Source organism: Tachypleus tridentatus, chromosome 2 (assembly GCF_004210375.1).
Source record: "Tachypleus tridentatus isolate NWPU-2018 chromosome 2, ASM421037v1, whole genome shotgun sequence".
NCBI classification, from domain to species: domain Eukaryota; kingdom Metazoa; phylum Arthropoda; class Merostomata; order Xiphosura; family Limulidae; genus Tachypleus; species Tachypleus tridentatus.
Genome location: NC_134826.1, coordinates 53411899 through 53435271, shown reverse-complemented (window position 1 = coordinate 53435271; position 23373 = coordinate 53411899). Strand labels below are relative to the sequence as shown.

Here is a 23373-nt window from a genome sequence, read left to right as displayed (position 1 = left end):
AAGCAAAAAGGAATCTTGGATTAAATACACCTCTAGCATTTCTTTTACCACCAGTTCCAAAGTCATATGGGGCAAGATTCGAAAGGTCAGTGGGCAGTATAATTCTGTTCCCCTTTTGATCTTGCTTTCTGATGACCAGGAAGTAGCTGATACCCAGAGCATTGCCAGTACTTTTGGTGAAAGCTTTTGCTGGGTATCAAGCACTTCTGCTTCATCTTCCACCTTCTTAGCCACTAAGACTCGAGCAGAGCGATCACCTCTTTCCTTTTGGGCTGATTGTCTCTATGACCATAATTGTCCCTTTACACTGGTGCAACTCATACTGACCCTTCATTGGTTGGGTCTGATGATATACACCATCTATCTCCTTCTCTTGTTTTTAACTGGATCTGGCAGGAGAATATTTTTCCTGATGCTTGGCACCAGGCTGTTGTCTCACCTTTCTCTAAGCCTGGGAAGGATCCCAAGATTCCTTCAAATTACCGTCCAATTGCTTTGATGAGCTGTCTCTGTAAGATCTCAGAGAGGATGATTAATGCTTGTCTTGTTTGGTTCTTCAAATCAAATAACCTCCTCTTGCCCACTCAGTGTGAGTTCCAGTGATAATGCTCCACCATGGACCATCTGATTTGACTTGAAACATCAATCAGAGAAACCTTTCTCAAACAACATCTTGTATCAATATTCTTTGATCTCAAGAAGACTTATGATAGTACGTGGAGGTATGGCATTTTGCAAGACCTCCACATATCTGGATTATGTAGCCATTTGCCGATTTCTATTTAAAGAAATTTAGTGGGCAGACGATTCCAAGTTCGTGTGGGTTCAGCACTTTCCCATTCTTTTCTACAGGAACTTATAGTTCCTCAGAGCTGTGTCTTGAGTGTCACACTGTTCAGTATAAAGATTAATACCATCACTGAACAACTCTCTCTTACTGTTGCAAACAGGTTTTATGTCAACAACTTCCACATCTCATGTCAGTCATTGAATATGAGGTTTATTGAGTGGCAGCTACAGCCTGTCCTCAATCGTTTACTGAAGTGGACCACAATAAACAGTTTTAACTTTTCTCTGTCTAAAACCGCTTACATGCACTTTTGCCGCCAACTGAAGTATTCACCCTGATCCTGAACTCCTTGTCGGTGAATTTGTGCTTCCCATGGTCCCTGATACAGTTCTTTGGGCTTATCTGTTGGCTGTAAGCTGACCTTTATACCACACATCAAGCAGCTACGAGTTAAATGTACAAGAGCGCTGAACATCCTCCGTGTTCTCTCTTCCACCACTTGGGTATCGGATCAATGTTCTATGCTAAAGATATATCATGTTTTTATTTGATCAAAACTAGACGATGTGTCACTAGTCTATGTCTTTGGCAGCACCTCGGCCTCAAAGATGCTGAACCCCTTTCATTGTCAGGGACTTCAGCTCTGCACCAGGGCTTTCTGCACTTTCCCATTCCAGAGCTTTTACAGTCTCTTGAACCTTCTCTACACTTCTGCCATTTGCAACTGTCTTCACTGTATGCTTCGAAATTTTTATCCTTACCACAGCATCCCACCTGGGGATGCGTTTTCAGAACAGATGATCTGCCATTGTTCCTTTTGGCCTTCATATCCAAGCGCCATTGGATGAATTAGGTCTGTCCTTGGATAACATTGCTGTGTCCACTGGTCAGCCCACCCACCATGGCTTGTTACAATCCCCAAATGTGACATTTCTTTAAGTCATCTGAGAAAAGCAGACACTCCTGATTGCAAGTACCGTTTTTATTTACTGAGCATCTTTTGAACCATCCCTCCATTCCCATTTACGTGGATGGTTTGAAGTCAGGTGGCTCTTGTTTGTTGTGGTTTGGTGTTGCACACAGAATCTTTACTACAGTTTCTGTGTTCACTGCCGAACTGTATGCTATTTCTCTTGCCCTGGATCAGGCCCGGCATGGCCAGGTGGTTAAGGCACTCGACCCGTAATCTGAGGGTCCTGGATTCGAATCCCTGTCACATCAAACATGTTCGTCCTTTCAGCCGTGGAACGTTATAATGTGATGGTCAATTCCACTATTCGTTGATAAGAGTAGCCAAAGAGTTGGCGATTGGTAATGATAACTAGCTGCTTTCCTTCTAGTCTTATACTGTTAAATTAGGGACGACTAACGCAGATAGCCCTCGTGTAGCTTTCAAAACAAACAAACAATGCCCTGGATCACATAAAAACTAAGCAGTACTCGAATTACACTATTTATACTGGCCCTGGAATCGCTTTACGTTAGTTCTTACCTTTATCTCGCCGATATTCAAACACGACTCGCCCATTTCTCTTTAACATAACTTCTGTTCAGTTCTTCTGGATACCAGGCCACGTTGTTATTTGCGAGAACGAGCTCGCTGACAACGTAGCTAAGTCTGTCTGCTCTGATGCTATCCCAAACATGCTCGCCCTCCCAGCCGTGGGGGCGTTATAATGTGACGGTCAATCTCACTTTTCGTTGGTAAAAGAGTAGCCCAAGAGTTGGCGGTGGGTGGTGATGACTAGCTGCCTTCCCTCTAGTCTTACACCGCTAAATTAGGGACGGCTAGCACAGATAGCCCTCGAGTAGCTTTGTGCGAAATTCCAAAACACAAAAAAAAAACTGATGCTATCACTGCTGTACCGGTTCCATACGTGGACTCTAGTCGTGTATTCAAGGCTTGGCTCCGTGTCAATTGGTCGTCGACTTGGAGTGATCAACGTAAAAATAAGCTTTTCCAGATGAAACCCTCTATTGGACTTTGCCCGTCGTGCTTCATTAAGAATCGGAAAGCGGAAGTTGTCCTCACCAGACTAAGCATTGGTCACAGTTTTTTAACTTTACAAATTATTTTAGTTTTTAAAAGCCATTGACCTTTTTAACGCTGTTTAAGTTTTCAATTCATAAATTTGACTTTTTTTTAGCATGATTCCTTTTTACGAATTAAGATAAAATTAGAGCACGGCCGTGACGTCAAGTAACTCGAAACCAGAACTGGAAAGGTCAACTTCAGGTGACTAACACTGATGTTTTAACTTACCCGTTAGTCATCCTGGCGAGTTATAATAATTAAAAGTATGCTACAGAAAGTCCTTTAAAACTTGTCTTAGTTTAGTTTCTCTCTTGCTCCTGTAAACTGGATATAAAAATTGGATTTAACGCTATTTAAGTTTCTACTTCAAAAATTAAAATTCGTTTTACCTTTATTCCTTTTTATGAATTTTAATAATTTTACTTTAATTTTTTACCAGATGTTTGGCGCAGATAGCCCTGTTGCTTTGCACTATGAAACGCCAACCAACTAAACTCCCAACTATCCGATTTTTTTATCCAATGACGAAATGGCTTGTTTTCTTGGTTAGATAGAAATAGAATATCAGATTTAACCAAAACAATAATCAAATACATACACAAGAATTGTATGTGCGTGAAACTAAATCAAACTGTTGGGGAAATGATTACAATTGAGAGTTGAAATTTGGGTCCAGGTTATTGTTATTACAAATGTAGTGAGAGGTCAAAATATAATTAACCAACAGGGAAAAATACAAACAAAATAATCCGGAAAATAAGCACCCTAATTATTATTCTACCTTTTCTCTCTTATATCTGTTATCTTTCACACTTCATCACCTGCTAACATCTTTCCTCACAAAGAACTTAAAACTTCATTTATATTGAAGAAATTGTAAATTTGAATGGAGGAGGTTGCATAGTAGGTGCTGACACCTATTTTGATGTTGCGATGCAGATAATCTGCTTGTAGTGTAAATTGTAGTTTAGGAACCGACTTTTTTTAGCTCTACATACAACAAGCAGAGATTCAAGTTAGTATGGATATATAATTAACTAAAACAGGTTTTCTTGCCAATAAGATAATGACTGTTTTAATATAAATAGATTTAAGGAACATATCCGGGAGTTAGTTCTTAACACTAGTGTTGAAATACACAAACTAGCGTTATTGCTAGCTATATATCAATCTATTCGAGAAACAAACTTCGGATGCTATTTTCCCTTGGTATAGGCATTGGAGAATAATCAATTTCTGTGAAGTATATTTAAAATATGCTGTTTATGTCTTCTTTTTTAGTTTATTTCTCAAAAATTAATGTAAATGTTTAAAAATCAATATTGTGTCGTGATTTTTGGAACACGGTTTGTTGTTGTGAGAAAATACTAGTTCATAGTGTTCGGTGTTGCAAGAAATATTACAGCCAAATATTATACGAACACGTTTATACAACTTTATTTCCAGAAATTATACTTTTTGACAGGAAAAAGAACCTCAAATGTTGCTTTTTGTTTGTTCTTTAAGCATAAAAATTTGGTTTTAAAAAAAGTGAATACACTTTAGTGTATTTCCCCTTAAAACTGAAAATGAGCCTTTGAAATAGTCTTGCAGGCTGTGTTTGTCTTATATAATGATAAATAGAATATGTTGATTTTATAACTACTATTTGATTGTTCATTTAATGTTTCTTCACCACAGAAACCTGTCTTTAGTCGGAGCCCTGCTGTTGTTGTTTGCTGAAAGTAGGTCAGAGGGCAAGACCATATTTGCTGGCTTGCCAAGTCTGGGAGACAACAAACCTCTCAGCTACTTACAATTAACGGGGCGTGTCTTGGTGATTTTTATGTTTACAACAGTTCTTCGACTGGAGTTGTCCATCATTTACATTGTACAGAATGTTGTGGCTACGAGCTTAATGGTGCTTGTCACCATTGGCTATAAAACAAAACTATCTGCTTTACTACTGGTTCTCTGGCTCTTAGGTCTCAATTGCTACTTAAATGCTTGGTGGTCTGTTCCTTCATACAGTCCAATGAGAGATTTCCTGAAGTATGACTTTTTTCAGACCTTGTCCGTGGTTGGTGGATTACTGATGGTTGTGTCTTTAGGACCTGGTGGGGTCAGCATGGATGAACAGAAGAAACGGTGGTAGATCAACCACAAAAAATTTAAACAACTTGTTGTATGTTACGTTAAAAGAAAAAACATTGCTTTAAATGTTGAAATATATCTTCATTTTTTTTTCCAAGAAAGAAATCCACTTCCAACAGTTCAAGTTTTAGCGTTATTCAAAATATCATTTGAAACTGTTTTACTTTAAAGATTGACATAAATATTACTAAACGTTACACTGACCTCACCTAATAATGAAGAAAGCCATACATGTATTCACTATCTGAACCAAATTGTATTTGACTTTGAATGGTTCGTGTGGCATACTTACAAAATACTCATTTGTTAAGTATACTAATTATCCTGTATAACACACCAAGTGGCAGTACTTTAATGGTTGTAGTGAAACATTCTTCATTACTACTGACTATTTACCATTGTTATGGTAACTAAAGACTTGATATATTCACATAATCAATACCGTAAGATTTATTTTTGAGAGTAAAATTTAATAAATAATAGAGTTCAAGAAGACACGATAAGTTTGAAGAAGTTCTGAAGTTTCACGTACACTTTAATCTGGTTAACAGTTTATTGTTGTTTACTTCATCTACGTACGCATGAAAAACATTTTCATTTCATCAAATAGCGGTCAGTTAGCTAGGTGAGTTTATCAAATACTGCTTTCTCCAGTACTGTTTACACAACTACGACATTAAGAATATACCAATACTTAATAAACACCAAGTCCATTAATATGTCCTCGTAATTAGTTATTTGTCTTCCAGTAATTTCTCAAGCATTTAAAGTTTACCTGTTAGAATTTGTCCTTGTAATTAGTTATTTGTCTTTCATTAATTTCTCAAGCATTCAAAGTTTACCTGTTAGAATTTGTCTTCCATTAATTTCTCAAGCATTTAAAGTTTGCCTGTTAGAATTTGTCCTTGTAATTAGTTATTTGTCTTCCATTAATTTCTCAAGCATTTAAAGTTTGCCTGTTAGAATTTGTCCTTGTAATTAGTTATTTGTCTTCCATTAATTTCTCAAGCATTTAAAGTTTACCTTAGAATTTGTCCTAGTAATTAATTATTTGTCTAAGTTGATAACTGAAAAGAAATTTTTATTTATCTCCTATGTTTCAAAAGCTGTAATAAAGTGAGGTGCATTCTAATTTGATTCTAATCTCTCAGGAAATTTTACTGGACAGCACTGTCCAAATTAATTTTGTGAGGAAAGTTATACTTCATGAAGCAGTTCTTTTATGTTTAAACTTAAGAGGAAACAAAATCTTGTATAAGATTGAAGAAAATTATCATTCGAACCACAGTAAGCTGGTATTGTTATATAAACACCTCAAGTCCAGCAGTAGATAAACATAAACATATTTTCAGTTATAACATGGAACTTTAAAAGTACTTTTTTACTTTCATTAAATTACATATATTTATTAAGTTAACAGTTTGTAACCTGTTTATTATGTGGTTGATAAGTCTTTCTATATGATGGTGACATTTAACAGGGAGCTTAATTTGTGTTGGCTTTTTATTTCTCTTTTGTATATTAACATTAGTTAATGTCACTAATTATAATAACGTTAATATATCTACCTTGCTAGAAATAATAAACAAACTGTTTTGTAAACTTTTATCAAATATCAGTGTTTAATGTATAAATTGTTTATACCATTAAACATTCAATTTATAACATTGTAAATATTTTTACATAATAAAAAAACATTTAAAAAATATTTATTATACAGTACTGGTGATATTTACACACTGTCCACTTGTTTTTATGTGTTAATCACGACAAAAGTAGGTTACAGATTTGTTCTTAACTCAGCTAAATTTTTATAACTGAATAAACATGAAAGCATTATGGAAATTATTTTATTTTCTCAAACCACTAACATTCACATTAATAGAAAATCGTGTGTAATTTTTTACTTGAGGGACCAAATGGAAAGGATATAAACCACAATTTTTACTAAAAGAAAATTAAATATACCAATGACCTAAATCAGACAGTCAACTTGCATACCTAATTCTGTATATTCTAGAAAAATACACAGTTTTCTGGTTAAAGTAAAGAGTTTTGTCAAACAACCTGATGTGTATTTTAACGCATGTAGATCAGGTAGTTTTCCAGACAAGTGCACCATGTTTTGGTGAGTTGTATATTACTGTAAAGTCTAATACAGCTTATTATACACTATACTAACATCAACTGTGATTTGTCAGATCCTCAGTGGAAAGGTGTACACTGGTTTATCAACCAAACAGAATTTTTGTAACTTCTTGTATTCAATCAATACTTCCGTTTTCCAGAAACTAGCCTAATATAAAATCTCTTAGCAGTACTCATCCTATCACAAAACAATAGTTAGGACACTTGGTTTGCAATATGCGAGTTACAAGTTCCAATTTCATCACTGAACGTGTCTGCCTTTTTAACTGTGAGGGCATTATAATGCAGTGGGATGAGTTGACTAGTTGCTTTTCTTCAGGCAGTCATGTCTAAGTTATGAATAGTTACTACAGATAGCCCTACAGTGAGTTTGAGAAAAGTTCCAAAGACATTAAGACTACAGCTACAACATGATGATTTAGACTGTTAGTTGCCTTATTGTGAAGTAATATCATGGTTTTATTTCCTTCTAACCAAATAATGTTTATTCAATAAAATGTATAAACCTTATAAAACAATCTTAAGCAATAATAAATTTAATAACCTGCATTGCAGTCATGTATATATTTGGACATAAATGTTGTACTTACAAGATGAAGTCTGTTCATGTCAATATAATTATGTGAATCAATTTATATCTATAGTATATACACGATCCTAACATTTCCAAACACCTAATACTGCTGACAGTAGTCATAACTTCTAAACTGTTCCAAAATAAAATTCATTTTAGTGATTCCTTATTTGTAAACATTTAAACCAATCCTAAATTGAATTTCCTGGGTTATTTCATGACCCAACTGTGCATATTATCTAAACAGTGGCTCAGCACTACGTCTGAAGGTTTACAACACTAATAATTGAATTTGGATAGCCCATTGTGTAGTTTTGTCTTTTAACAACAAGCATCTAATAAAAATAGAAAATCTGTTATCAAGATATTAAAATAACACGTAATGGTTCATTAGTTCCAAGTATGTGAATAAATATATATTAATATATCCTTAGTAAAAGTAAAGTTATTTCATATAGAACTGACAATTAAAGTAGCTAAAATTTGGGGTTAAGAGAAGAATAAGGGTCACAAAAGTGCATTAAATGTGGTTAAAGTTCAGAGTTAAGAGAAGGAATAGAAAGATCATGACTAAAATGGCATGTCACCTTCCACATGCTGTTCAAAAGAATTGTACAGAAAACCAAGTATAAAAAGAAGTAAGAGCAGTTCTGATAAGGAAATGGACAGACAGCCCAGAAAGAAATGAAATTAGAAAAAAAAACTTAAAGTTGCTGAAAGGCCATTATAGACAGTGAACAGAGAAAGTGCTGAATTACCCCAGGAATGAAACCTGGATGTTTCTGAAGACACCATTCCAAAAACTATTCTAATAGGATCCAATTTGGAGTTTCTACTGGGCTAACTCCCAAGCTACACTGGTTCCCTTGTTTACTAAAACTCAGAAATTAAAACATTCAAACAGAGATAAGTACTTCTTCCTCAACTGAAGATAAAACTATTCCAAGTGGAGAAACCTTGCTTATGATGTATAGATGTAACATAACCCCCACATCCACAGAAAGAATACCAAGTTTTTGAGATTCTGATGGAATCTAGGAGTCTAGGCCAGGTAACTGATTTAGTCTTGTAAGTATTTAATAACATTCATTGTTAATACAAGAACATTATAACATTAAAACCCTTTCTCTTCTTTCATCAAATTTAACATTATGTTTCCACTTGCAGAACACAACTGAATTTTATGATAAACGTATATCGTGTATTTTTAATGCAACAAAAAACATAACAGAAATTATAGCTAACTTACTTTATAAAATGTGTGCTATTTCCTCACACACACTGGATATGAGAGATGAAACTGAGTCGATTACACCAAGTTTATTTTTAACTGGCATCCCATTAATTTTCCATTTAAGTTATTTTTGTGCGTTGTTACTGAGAGATTTCAGTAAGTGACCTTAATCAAGAAAACAAAAAATAACATTTATTTTATTTAGGTAGTCACACTGTGGCAATTTATTGCATGTAAAAATTAATCTTGGCCACGTATAAGCACATCCTTGATGAAGAAATGTTTCTTAGTTTGACCCAATGACTTGATACTTGTAAAAATTAGTCTTAGTTATTCATCAAATGTTTTGGTAATGAAACAGTTTACGGTATGCCCAGTACAATGATAACAGTTACACAGTGCTGTGTTACGGGTACAAATTAGTTTGGTTGTATGTTAAGATGGTTTGAAGAGTTTGTACCAGATATAATAATGATGGTATTGTCAATGTCGCTCCTGCTTCCATTTCATTGGTTATTTCAAGTATATTCTACAAAACTAGTTATTACTTGATCACCTGTACAAAATATAAGCCACGTTCAATCTGTGTACACATATTTTTCTTTTTGGTCATGTTTACTGATGTCCCTTATTAATGTGTTCAAAGCATATTAAAGAAATGTGTATAATGCCTAGATATGTATATATTCTGTTTTTAAATATTTGTATGTCTTAAGATAATCATAACGCGACCAGCCAAGTAAACAGTTTTATAGTTTTGTTACTGAAAACCTAAACCAACATGACACGTGGAAACTGGAATTATCTTTTTTGTTTTTAAATTTTTAAAAAGAATTTTTGATACACAACATAGAAAAACAAATACATCACCAAAACTGAGAATGCTTGCCACATCAACACAGCTGTCATGAATCACTCTTCCACAATTTGATAGTTTTGTCATTTTCCAGGGCAGCCGAAGCAATTATATTTTCAGTTGGATGGCAGGCCGTGCACAGGACAACATCTACAGGAATTATAAACAAAATGATTTTACATACCAAATGTTTCTATAAACAATTATTAAGTCCAATCTATTATTTGATTCATCACCTGTGTTGTATGTAGGTCACAGAACTTATCCCTCATTAGTAACCCTAATCAAAGGAACAAGCAGGTTTCTTGTAGTGACAGACTGTATACTGCACGTATAATATTTTGAGCTTTTTTCCTTCCTACAGTGAACTTATATCAAATTTGAAGAATTTTATTTTATTTTTTGAATTTTGTGCAAAGCTACATGAAGGCTATCAAATGCCTTAACCCATCTGGCCATGCTGGGCCAATATGAAGAATAAACAGCATGAATGCTACTGTCTTCTTATTTGGAATCACTAAGCAGTGAAACTAATAAGTATTCTAAAAACAACTATGAGGTCCACTCTATGATTTGATTCATCACTTGTTATACAAGTTTTGTTGAAACCTATGTAAATAAAAATATTTTGTCACACTTCAGTTATAATCTAGTTAACAATTTGTGGTGTGTTTTGCAAATCATGTTATTTGTCTGTTTCTCTAGTTGACACTTGGTAAAATATCTATATTAACAAATGTTAGAAAACATGAAACATTTCATGAGGTCGAGTCATTGTTGGGAACAATTTTAGAATCAAGGAGTTAAGAGTATCTGATAAAACCTACCACAAAGGGAGAATTTTCCAACATATGAAATTTTCCAATAAAACTACTCCCAAATGGCTAGAAAAATATAAATTTACAAAGTAATTAGAGACATAGTTTCATTAATACTTAATGTATTCTGTAACAGTGCATAGTTTCTCTTATGTGAGCCTAACCATCAAGCCAGAGACAACACAAGTTCATGTGAAATAGCCCTTATCCTAATCTGTTGTTGTTCTGTCACTAAAACAACAGACATAACACAAAAATATTTGTTTTTCACTTTGACAATTCACACCAATTTTCAAGCCATCTTTTTAGTATAACATAGGGTCTCCTCGATTAATTATTTAGTCTTGTAAAAAACAAATCACCTACACAACTAACTTGCTACATTTTTGATAATGTAATTTTAAGTGCATTCTAACCAACTACTGGATTTGGATAAAAACAAACCCAAGTTAGTTCAAAACTATATACTTTATGTCTTGGGTTCCTTGTGCTACTAAACTTTCTGAAGTGTCTTAGCATCAACAGAACTAGACAACATGTAATTGAAATATTGACTAATGCCTTTATGAAATCCTTCCAAAAAGGATCAATCCCATCTTAAAGGTTATCAAATCATTGTCCTATACAATAACAAAGGCAAGATCCCAGAGAAGGCTTAGCTAGAAGAGTTGTCTATCACACTGAATTACTACTACCATCATTATTTGATGGTTATCAAAGTGGTTGTATCAATATTGCTGATACAAGGAAAGGCTTTAAAGACAGAACACAACAGTAGCTTCACAGTAGAGTCCAGGTATCCATTCTTGCTGACAAAATACTCAGAGCAGGCATTAGTGTAGGATCGGTCACAGATGTATCAACTACCAGAAGATGCATCAGTCATGAAACATGGAAGCTTGGCCTACTATCAACACTGGTCTGTCTCAAGTCTCACCTCCTGTCCTCATTAAAATCTACATTACAGCTCAGTCCAGACAGAGGCTCTAGATAAGATGAAAAACACAAAATGCAACCATTCCTGAGGAAGATAAGCAAATGGTGCAATGTCATCATTTCTGCCAAAGCCACAAACACATTTGACACACTCGACAAGATACAAGTCAATAAGGATAAACCACAAACATTCTTTGTAGGCACTTCCATCACTCTGGAAGAAAAGGATCAGGGATAACCTCTGACAGACAAATCAGGAAATTGAGCCAAAGAACATCACATTCTACCAGTCTTACCTGGTTCATTCAGTGAGAAGTTGCATCTAGATCAGACTGAAAAGTTGCAAGTGGATTGCAGAAATAATGCAACTACATGGTGTAACCATCACTTGGACATACGTACCAGGCTAAGGAGGGGTAAAGTTAAACTAGTGATCTGACAAACCCCTATTTCACATTGGCAACTGTACTGGCTAGGTATTAACCAACAAGGTTAAAAACAACAACTATGCAAGATTTTTGTCAACATTCAAATGGGAAACAAAGTACTGCATGGTGTAGGAAATGAACAGATGGGGAATCAGAGAAACACTATACAGCCAAGATTAACATCAACACTCAGATGGCATGAGAAAACAAAGCACCATAAGGTGTATCTATGAAACAAATAGATGAGGAATAAGTGTGGCAGTCTACCTTCTGTGAAGTAGCTTGTCTCCCCACTAGGGGTCAGCACTTATTATCAATACCCCTTGTTTGTCATCTGAAACTCATTTCATTTCAACAATGTTACTAATCTCTCTGTACTGGAGAATGTGGGGTGCTCACTGCTACAGTGATAACAGTAACAAAAATATTACCAAAGAAATTTAATTAAGTATTTTGTACAAATTGGTTTAATATTAACGACTTACTTTCAGCAACACTAATGATGTTAATGTTAAAAAAATTAAAATGTTAATTTTAAACAACTACTGTTTACCAAGCAATAAAGGTAAACAGTTTTAGACATGAAAATTGACATAACAAAAGGTATGCAAGTTCTGATTATAATTATTACATTTCAATTCATAATATTAAGTCGTCACCAAGAGTTATGTTCAAAACAAGAGTTGAATTCCCAATGGTAACTCAACACTATGAGTGTCAAAATGCCTACTGTACAATATGTCACTGTTGTATGTTTCAATTTTGCAGGTTTCTCACTCAACAGAAAAAGTTGTAGGTGTTCAGTGGCACTGTAAGAAAGCTATTGTTGCAATACAAGTGGTCAGTTAGAAGCAAATTTAAACAAAAACTATTATATTCTACAAAAATAGTTTCATGTTAGGTTCCTTCTGAAACACTTAAGAGTGAATATTTCCATTTATAAAGTTCTGAAATCTCAGCTTAGCTTAGAAATGAAGATAATCTATGCTAATAAGCCCAGAACTTTCCATCTTCAAACTATGATTTGTAAGACCACTGAAGGCTTTAAAGAAGCAAGTTTTTTGTACAAAAATGTTGCTCTTAAACTCAGGTTAATAGACACAATGTTAGCTTTTCTATTTTATAGTACTGCACTTTGTCTTATAAAGTTACTGAAATTCAATAATTTGTAACAATGACAAAGGTCTGAGTTGTTTGTGATTCACCTTCCAGGACCAAGAGTGAAAGTCTGAATATTAAAATTAAACTCAGAAATAGTCAGTAATCATAAGTTCACTGACAAACTACATCTAAACTAACCTGTATGACCTTGGAGTTTTTGTACTACCTCTTTAGTCTGCAGGTTCCAAATGTATACCATGTTGTCTTCTGACCCCGACACGATCCACTGTGTGAAGGAACACAAATCACTGTAATGTATCTTAACAAAATCTACCAAATCTATAGTAGCAGAGTTTTCTCACTACTTTTCAATTCTCACCAGGTTACCAGTTTTATAAACTTGGTTCACACTACACTTCTATTATCACCTGGTTACCAGTTTTATGTACTTTGTTCAACACTATATTTCCATTCTCACCAGGTTACCAGTTTTATAAACTTGGTTCATTAGCCTACTAATTAGATAGAATTATACAGTTTGACAGCTGTAATGTTGTAATCATTAAATATGACCACTATTCTCTGCTATAAAAAGACAAAAAATACCACATAGTGTGTGCTTCGTGTCTTAAAATACAACATTTCTGTAATGATAAATTCTGCAACTCTGATAGTGAGAGACAAATTCACACAACGTTCAAAAAATGATGATAAAATTGGTAACAAATCACTTTTACAATAAATATTGCTTTCAGCTTGGATCTAGTGCTACTTGACTGACAGCAACAACCATTGTATGCCTTTATCATAAGAGAACACTTCTGCAGATTAAAGTTTACCAAAAATCTGTGTTATGTTTCTCCTTGTAGTAAAAAAACTGAAAGGCCAGAAAATATAATACAATGAAGATACAGAACTGAGATGTATCAGAAGTTAAAAGCAGAGAAAAAGTTACATAAAAATGCTGCTCCTGGCATTATTAACTTTCTCAAGCACTTTTCTTAAAATCAGTTATCCTGTATACACCTAAGTTTAATGTTTTAAAAGATTACATGAACTAGACAGAGATCTTCTAAGAAATTCAAGCACTGAAACTAAAAAAACTTTTCTCGTTGAAAAATACAATCAAAAGTGAGCACATATTGCTCAAAATAACCTTAAATAAAATTATCTGTTTGACAGACATTAAGTTGTTCCCTCGATGTATTGTTATACATAAAGTTACACATTGGGCTATCTGTGTTAAGCCCACCACAAGTATATAAACCCATTTTTGTGTTACAAGTCCTCATACCTCCCACTGAGGGTTGGAAGTTATTCTCATGGAGTAAACTGTAACATGAAGTACTTTTAAAGTAAAATTTATTTATTTCTGTCGAGCTTTCGGTGTTTGCATTCATGAGACAAAAGTTTACACATTACTTAGTGGTTGGTAACCGTCATTCTCTTTGTGTTTTGGATCATCGCATTTTATTTACAAAATAAACCATGAGACAAGATGAATTACTAATTAAATACTATAATAAACATTTACATTTTAGTGAAATGCTGGACTATCTATTAAATGAAACAGTGTGCATGTTAGACCAGTAATATACTGTTCTTTGTATCACTCATCAGCTTCAACATAAACCTTACCATATTTACAGTAAATTTAAAACATGAAAACAATAAAATCACATATTAAATGGCAGAAAAGATCCACTTAGAACTATAAATAAAAATATGTTTGACATACCTTGCCTCCTGTGACAGAAAAGTTTGCAAAAATACAATATTTTTCATTTTTATGGCCTGTATACGTCTTCAAACACTGAAAAATAAAAATCTTTAAGTTATTTTATGATGTAAAAATGAGATATTTTGCCCCTAGGATCACAAACATCAGAAGAACTGTACAATAAAACTTTTAACCAGGTAACATCAATTACCTATAGTTTCTTAGAATTATGGATTTTCATATCTATACATGAGACCAAGACTAAATCACAATATACTACATGCAAAACACCTAAAGCTGTTTAAGATACAATTTCACAGTCAGAAGTAAACTTTAGGCTTAAAAAAAGTACAAAAAATTCACGATGTCACTTTTCCACTGAAACGAAATTAGGTCTCAAAAGATGCAACTATGAATCTGCTTATTTTCTGTTATAATGATTAATTTCTCTAAACATTTTTTATCTGTCTTTTTCTCTTTGAAATGTATTCTTAGGTTTGTTTGTTTTGAGGGCTATCTGTGCCAGCCACCCCTAATTTAGCAGTGTAAGACTAGAGGGTGAGCAGCTAGTCATCACCACCCACTGCCAATCCTTGGGCTACTCTTTTACCAACAAATAGTGGCATTGACAGTCATGTTATAATGCCCCTATGGCTGAAAGGGCAAGCATGTTTGGTGGGATGGGGAATCGAACCTGTGACCCTCAGGTTATGAGTTGAATGCCTTAACCACCTGGCCATGCCAGGCATATTCTTAGGTAAACCAGTACTAAGTAACTTTTAAGTTCAATCAATGGCTATACGTCACACTGATTTATTTTTAACAAATGTCAAAGTGTCCTAACTCACCTTTCCTTTGCTATAATCCCAGAGTTTAAGTGTACTGCAAAAAAAAAAAGAGAAAAACAATTTCATATAAAAAATATTTCTACTTTTTGTCAAGTGTAACTGTAATACAAACAAAGAAGTCACTTCATACGTTTTTACCAGTCCAATATATTCCTGACACCATTTCTTTTATACAAAAATATTAAAGATTTTATATATTAGAATTATATAATGCTTCTATCATTTATTTCATGAATAAAAATTATAAAAAATTCAAACGTTCATTTCTGTCACGTCTCTATCTCTACATCGCACTATCCCAAATTTCTTTTCTTGTTTTGCTGATTCTAATCTTATAGTGATTTCTTACAATGAGATTTCAGTAAGCTATATTTTTGTCTGTACAGCAGCAAAACTTATTGTTTCAACCCACATTTAGCTCCCTGCCAGGAAGGATACTGAGAACCTAAACTAGGTTTCATCTTTGGAAAAAAAAGAAAAAAAAAAGGGGGGGGGTGCGTGGACTAACACCAATAATCGTTGGAAAGGTAAGAAGGTAATCTTTAACACAACATGGTGTATATACCAAAGTATCACATGCAAATTACTTACATTGTTTAAAACACTCAAGAGTAATGAAGCAGCTTCAGAAATAATACTTGAAATGTTTTCCAATTATTTAATATGTTAGTGAGGCTCATTTCACTCTTGTTAACTCTCTCTAGAATGTTACAGGAATACACCCGTAATGTCCACCACAGAGCGACACAAATACACCTGTAACGTCTACCACAAACTGACACAATTACACCTGTAGCTTCCACTACAAAGCAACACAATTACACCTGTAATGTCCATCACAAACTGATACGATTACACCTGTAGCGTCCACTACAAAGTGACACGAATATGTCTATAACATCCGTAAAAGGTTGCACAAATATGTTTCTATATCTCATGCTATAAACACACTTTTAATCCCATAGTTTTAACCCAAAGCTAAATTCTGTTCAGTGAGGAAAATAAAAAAACGAATCATTAACTTACAGCCAGTTGTTTGTCTGGGTCTAAAAGAAATAGGTGATCTCACATTAGAATCTGTCATGTAAAGTGCATATCATAGCCAATTTAATAAAAAATAATAATAAGCTATTATAATAGTATAAATATTTAGTTTCTTATCATTTGAAGATTACATTCTACTTACTTATCTAGTGTTGCTGCTAGAATGTATTTTCCATTTGGAGAAAACTTCACAAAAGACACAGGGGGGTTGTCATCATCTAACAAAAAAAGTAATTTTAGAGAACTGGGATATACTTGTACAGTAACCTTTATTAGCTGGGATGTACTTGTACAGTAACCTTTATTAGCTGGGATGTACTTGTACAGTAACCTTTATTAGCTGGGATATACTTGTACAGTAACCTTTATTAGCTGGGATATACTTGTACAATAACCTTTATTAGCTGGGATATACTTGTACAGTAACCTTTATTAGCTGGGATATACTTGTACAGTAACCTTTATTAGCTGGGATATACTTGTACAGTAACCTTTATTAGCTGGGATATACTTGTACAGTAACCTTTATTAGCTGGGATATACTTGTACAATAACCTTATTAGCTGGGATATACCTGTACAGTATTAGCTGGGATATACTTGTACAGTAACCTTTATTAGCTGGGATATACTTGTACAGTAACCTTTATTAGCTGGGATATACTTGTACAGTAACCTTTATTTGCTGGGATATACTTGTACAGTAACCTTTATTAGCTGGGATATACTTGTACAGTAACCTTTATTAGCTGGGATATACTTGTACAGTAACCTTTATTAGCTGGGATATACTTGAACAGTAACCTTTATTAGCTGGGATATACTTGAACAGTAACCTTTATTAGCTGGAATATACTCTCTCAAGTATTTACACAAGCTACACTGAAAGATATTCAAAATAATAAAATTAAACACTGATGGCAAAATATCTTATAAAAAATGTATATAGTCTAATATTAAAGAACTATGTTATAATAATGTTTATGTCATTTTTTCTGTAGAAAACCAATTCTGATTAGAAATTAAGAAAACAATAATATATGTAAATACTAACATTAAATAAGACTTGGAATGTGGGTGAGAGATCACTAAGGTGAATCTCACCCCCAGTATCTTTCCTGTCTTTGTTAAATTAGCCAATTATCTGGACATGTACTCAAAACCAGGACACTGGCTTTCACATCCAGAATATATAACCATGGTTCTTCTTTGTATAACACTTACTCACATATTTGTAGAAAAATACTGAAATATTTCATCTGTCTTTAATGTGTAATAAAGTGATGAGTACTTGAATATATTATAATCACACAATTAAAAACTGTCTGAGTAAAATGTCAAGATAACATATCAAAAACCATCCTATATGTGATGCTCTCTGGAGTTACATCATATCCCTCTACACACTTGTTAACACATTATGGGAGTCATGCCAAAAGCAAATGAAATCAGTAATTATGAAATCTTTAAGTTTATTGAGAGTTCACTAATAAAAAATGACAATGTGTAATAGAAACAGGAAGTTATTAATTAACAAGATCTCTATGTTTTTAACTTTTAAATTCTTAACTCATACCAGTAATAAAATTAATTTAAAACTGAAATTACTATAGCAGCTGTTTTGTAGAAACTTTCTAATGTATCATGCTGGGAAGGGTTTAAGTGTATCATCATTATATCAACTGGCTTAACTACAGTTGGATAATGTGGCAGTTTGGTTTGTTTTGAATTTTGCACAAAACTACGAGGGCTATCTTCTCTAGACATTCCTAATTTAGCAGCGTAAGGCTATGAGGGAAGTCAGCTAGTCATCACCACCCACCACCAACTCTTGGGCTATTCTTTTATCAATGAATAATGGAATTGACTGTACACAATAACACCCCCAACAGGTGAAAGGGCAAGCATGTTTGGTGGTACAGCTGTATTATTCTACTTACAATCCATACATGATTAAAATAATATTCCAGAATACAAACAGTTGAAATATACTGATAACTTCATTTTGCTGCTGATAAGTAAAACTTAGTCAACTTATATACATATCATTACAACCTTGGTTATTTTTTGTATATTTTTCACTAGTTCCATCTGCAGTAGCTGTAAATAATTTTATTTCTCTACAAATGATTTACTTACCTATTAGAGTTTTCAAACACTGGCCTGATGAAGTGTCCCATATACGACTGAAACAAAATATGAATATTATGAAAACACAACACATTCAAGTTTAAGAATTCTAAGCCATACCTTTATTTTCTCGGCTAATTCTGAACTTACCATGTCCCAAGCGTGGACCCTACTGTCATTTTTTAAGTTATTATGTTACAGAAAAATCTACTCCTTAAAATATCTTGAATTACAAGTTGTGACTACTAGAAGAATGTTTTTAATTATTAATAAGCATTAGTGTTTCTACAAATTTATTAAAGGATAGCCTTAACAGTGTTTATCTATCAAAACAAATATCAATATTCTCAGGATAGGCTTAACAGTGTCTATTTATCAACAACAAATATGTCTTCTCAGGATAGGTTTAACAGTGTTTATCTATCAACAACAAATATCAATCTTCTCATGATAGGCTTAACAGTGTTTATCTATCAACAACAAATATCAATCTTCTCATGATAGGCTTAACAGTGTTTATCTATCAACAACAAATATCAATCTTCTCATGATAGGCTTAACAGTGTTTATCAATCAACAACAAATATGTCTTCTCAGGATAAGCTTAACAGTGTTTATCTATCAACAACAAATATGTCTTCTCAGGATAGGCTTAACAGTGTTTATCTATCAACAACAAATACCTATCTTCTCAGGATAGGCTTAACACCTATCAACAACAAATATGTCTTCCAGGATAGGTTTAACAGTGTTTATCTATCAAAAACAAATATCAATCTTCTCATATGATTATCTATCAACAACAAATACGTCTTCTCATGATAGGCTTAATAGTGTTTATCTATCAACAACAAATATCAATCTTCTCATTTCATTCTTTGATGTTTTCCCACATAAAATAATAAACTATAATTATAGACTTATTTAGTAATTTTACGATTAAAAGCATACAACATATGGAAAAAATTATTTTTCAGCAAATAATTCCCCAATTTTAGTAGTTTTTTATAAAAATGAAAGATAAACTCAAACCAAAAATTACATTCAGAAGAACAACCCGAGATCAAACTAATTACTTCAGGAACTAAAATTAAAACAACAAAAATCCAACTTTACATGTACAAGTGTAAATAGCATAAATACACTACACAGTATTCTACTTTCAGAAGTATACACAGTAGAATACACAGTCTGTTTCACAAAATTGAAAATAATAATTTGAGACCAGTCATTGATCTTAAAGTTCTTAATGCCTTATGTAAATCTTGAGCACCTATTACTGGGGGGTTGTCATCATCTAAAAAAAAAATAATTTTAGAGAACTGGGATATACTTGTACAGTAACCTTTATTAGCTGGGATATACTTGTACAGTAACCTTTATTAGCTGGGATATACTTGTACAGTAACCTTTATTAGCTGGGATATACTTGTACAGTAACCTTTATTTGCTGGGATATACTTGTACAGTAACCTTTATTTGCTGGGATATACTTGTACAGTAACCTTTATTAGCTGGGATATACTTTATTAGCTGGGATATACTTGTACAGTTGCAAAGATATTTCTTTCCTTCTTCTCAGTGTCAAAGTTTACAACTGTTTTTCTTGTGTTATATGAGATATACAGTATTGGAAATAATCAGGGAAGACAGAGGGATCAAAAATGATGAATACTTGTAAGTGGTCAGTTTATCATTAGAACAAAACATTATTACAGAAAATACAAACAAAAATCAAAGAAGCTGCACGATGAATTCCTATTTTAATTTACTTTGAACATAGCAGTAAACTTTTTAATGCTAATGCAAGTTTATCAATATCCTATTGTGAAATATTGTTCTAAACATACTGTACTCCACTGAGCAATTCAGTCACGTTCTCTACTAGCCATGTGACCTATTCAGTTTCTGAATAAGCCTGTCCAGCCTTAATATAATTGATATTTGTTTGGTTTGTTATGAATTTCACACAAATCTGCATAAAGACTACCTACACTGGCTGTCTCAAATTTAGCAGTGTAAGACTAGAGGGAAGGAAGCTAGTCATCTTCACCCACTGCCAACTCTTGGATTACTCTTTAACCAACGAATAGTAAGATTGATCATCTCATTTAAAGTCCTCGCAACTGAAAGGGCAAGTCTGTTTGATGGGACAGGGGTATGAACCCACAGACTGCAAGCCGAGCACCCTACCCTCACTTGGCCATGCCAAGCTATTCATGTTTGCTACATGATTTAGGTACTGTATTGCTTGAAAACCAGCCCCTACAAAATAAGTCTTGTTTCTGAGGGAAAGGCAAGATGGATGAAAATTTAATTTTACCAGTCAGCAGCCAGGGTGCCATCAGTTTTGTGTAGTTCTTCTGAAATGAATCTCATACTTGTATACTACTGCTGGGTAAATAACTTGAAATTGGATCCATTTATAAACAAAACATTCTAAAGTTTTGTTCATAACCTTGTTTGAAGTGATGGACATTTACTGATGTCATTTTGTGCTCTTATCTTAATGCTTTGAAGGCATCAATCACACTTGTACTTACAGGTAGGTTACAGGTGACACTGTTTTAACACAAAGTTTACATAATTATGTACTTTATGAATGAACAGAGAATAAAATATGCAGAAATATTACTGATAAATTAGATCAAGTACTTACCATAATCCATCATAACTACTTGAAACTATTATGGAGCCATCTCTGTTAAAATGTACCTGCAATAAAAATACATTATAACTACTTGAAACTATTAAGGAGCCATCTCTGTTAAAATGTACCTGCAATAAAAATACATTATAACTACTTGAAACTATTAAGGAGCCATCTCTGTTAAAATGTACCTGCAATAAAAATACATTATAACTACTTGAAACTATTAAGGAGCCATCTCTGTTAAAATGTAATAAAATAAATTATAACTACTTGAAAATAAAGCCATCTCTGTTAAAATGTACCTGCAATAAAAATACATTATAACTACTTGAAACTATTAAGGAGCCATCTCTGTTAAAATGTACCTGCAATAAAAATACATTATAACTACTTGAAACTATTAAGGAGTCATTTCTGTTAAAATGTACCTGCAATCATTATAACTACTTGAAACTATTAAGGAGTCATTTCTGTTGTACCTGCAATGAAAATAGATTTTGTTTTTCTCAACCGTGTAGTCACAATAATGAAACGGTATCATTCATGCTGCTTAAATATCAAGGATTTTACACCAGATGAAATTATACATTGGCCATAATCATGTGGTAGAATTAGTAATAATACTGTTCATACTACTTAAGTACTAGATAGAATTCAAAGTAAAATAGATGTTCAACACAATCAGAGAATAGAAATAACAACAATTTTCCACAATTTACATTACTTTAAAATATAAAATATTTCTCAACACTTACAGCAGAAACTGGATCTGAATGAGCTGGGAGCGTTTTTAAACATTTGCCTGTTCTGACGTCCCATATTCGTACACTTTCATCAAACTTGGAAAGAAACAATGTCACATGATATGAACTTTTTTTTTTCAAAAGAAATTTTGTGCACAAGACAGCATTTAAAAATTACGAGTTTATTAAAAATAGGCATGGTAAATTATTTGTAAGAGTAGATAAAAAATTATGTTATTGACATAAATACTGTTTTTAAGTGAAACTCTAACAAACCTGAGATATTTAATGTTGACATTCCTTCTTAAAGATACCACATTTTATATGAAAAACTTTAAGTTTGGAAAGCCCCAGCCTCTTCTCAAGCAAGATTCATTGTACATTTCACGTAAACACAAGCTAGTGCCATGGCTTGTTATACCAAACATTCGATACCTTACCTAGTACAGAAACTGACATCTGCCAAATAATGTCAGGGCAAAGATGACATGATATTAATCTCACATGTTAACTTTACAGCTTGCTTCAACATTACTATTTCTTACAAGTAATTACCTGTTATAATTAGAGTCGCAAAACAGAATCACTTAACATGAAGAACAACTTACTGAACCAGAGACAATAAGATTTGACTGGGGATTGAAGTTACAGCAGAACACATAATTGCTATGGCCTTTGAGAGTCTTCAGACATTTACCCTAAAAGTAACCATGTAAAACACTTCAAACTTTATTTATATATAAAATATCAATCCCTAAAAGTAACCATGTAAACAGTTAAACATATATTTACACATAAAACATCAATCCCTAAAAGTAACCATGTAAAACATTTAAACACATATATAAAACATAAATCCCTAAAAGTAATCATGTAAAACATTAAACACATATTTATATATAAAATATAAATCCCTAAAAGTAACCATGTAAAACAGTTAAACATATTTATATATAAAATATAAATCCCTAAAAGTAACCATGTAAAAGAGTTCATCTTTATCTTCATACAAAAGACATCAATTTTTAATAAAATGACTTAAGACTTCTTTAAACTTGGGACTCTGCACTTTACTAGAGCCACGTTCAAAGGTTTGTTCATTAGCCAAGAATCTTAAAATAATTATAAACATTCAACACTTCACGAGGCAGCATTCAAGCATTTACAGGTATATTTTCTCTTG

The 23373-nt window shown here is 33.2% G+C and overlaps 2 protein-coding genes across 4 annotated transcripts in view; one reads left to right on the top strand and one right to left on the bottom strand.

The window, feature by feature from the left end:
- The window catches only part of LOC143243829 (surfeit locus protein 4 homolog), an 81311-nt gene extending 74645 nt beyond the window's left edge, over positions 1 to 6666 (top strand). For all 3 annotated transcript variants that reach the window (XM_076487514.1, XM_076487513.1, XM_076487512.1), the window contains one exon: positions 4506 to 6666. In XM_076487514.1, coding sequence (XP_076343629.1) covers positions 4506 to 4959 — 454 coding nt within the window. In that variant the 3' untranslated portion in view covers positions 4960 to 6666. The remainder of the gene's footprint in view (positions 1 to 4505) is intronic.
- Positions 6558 to 23373, bottom strand: part of wds (WD repeat-containing protein wds) — a 29527-nt gene continuing 12711 nt past the window's right edge. Inside the window, exons 6-14 of the mRNA XM_076487516.1 lie at positions 22799 to 22888; positions 22203 to 22286; positions 21454 to 21509; positions 18804 to 18850; positions 16808 to 16883; positions 15622 to 15655; positions 14792 to 14866; positions 13252 to 13339; positions 6558 to 9920 (exon numbers count right to left, since the gene is read on the bottom strand). Coding sequence (XP_076343631.1) covers positions 9820 to 9920; positions 13252 to 13339; positions 14792 to 14866; positions 15622 to 15655; positions 16808 to 16883; positions 18804 to 18850; positions 21454 to 21509; positions 22203 to 22286; positions 22799 to 22888 — 651 coding nt within the window. The 3' untranslated portion in view covers positions 6558 to 9819. The remainder of the gene's footprint in view (positions 9921 to 13251; positions 13340 to 14791; positions 14867 to 15621; positions 15656 to 16807; positions 16884 to 18803; positions 18851 to 21453; positions 21510 to 22202; positions 22287 to 22798; positions 22889 to 23373) is intronic.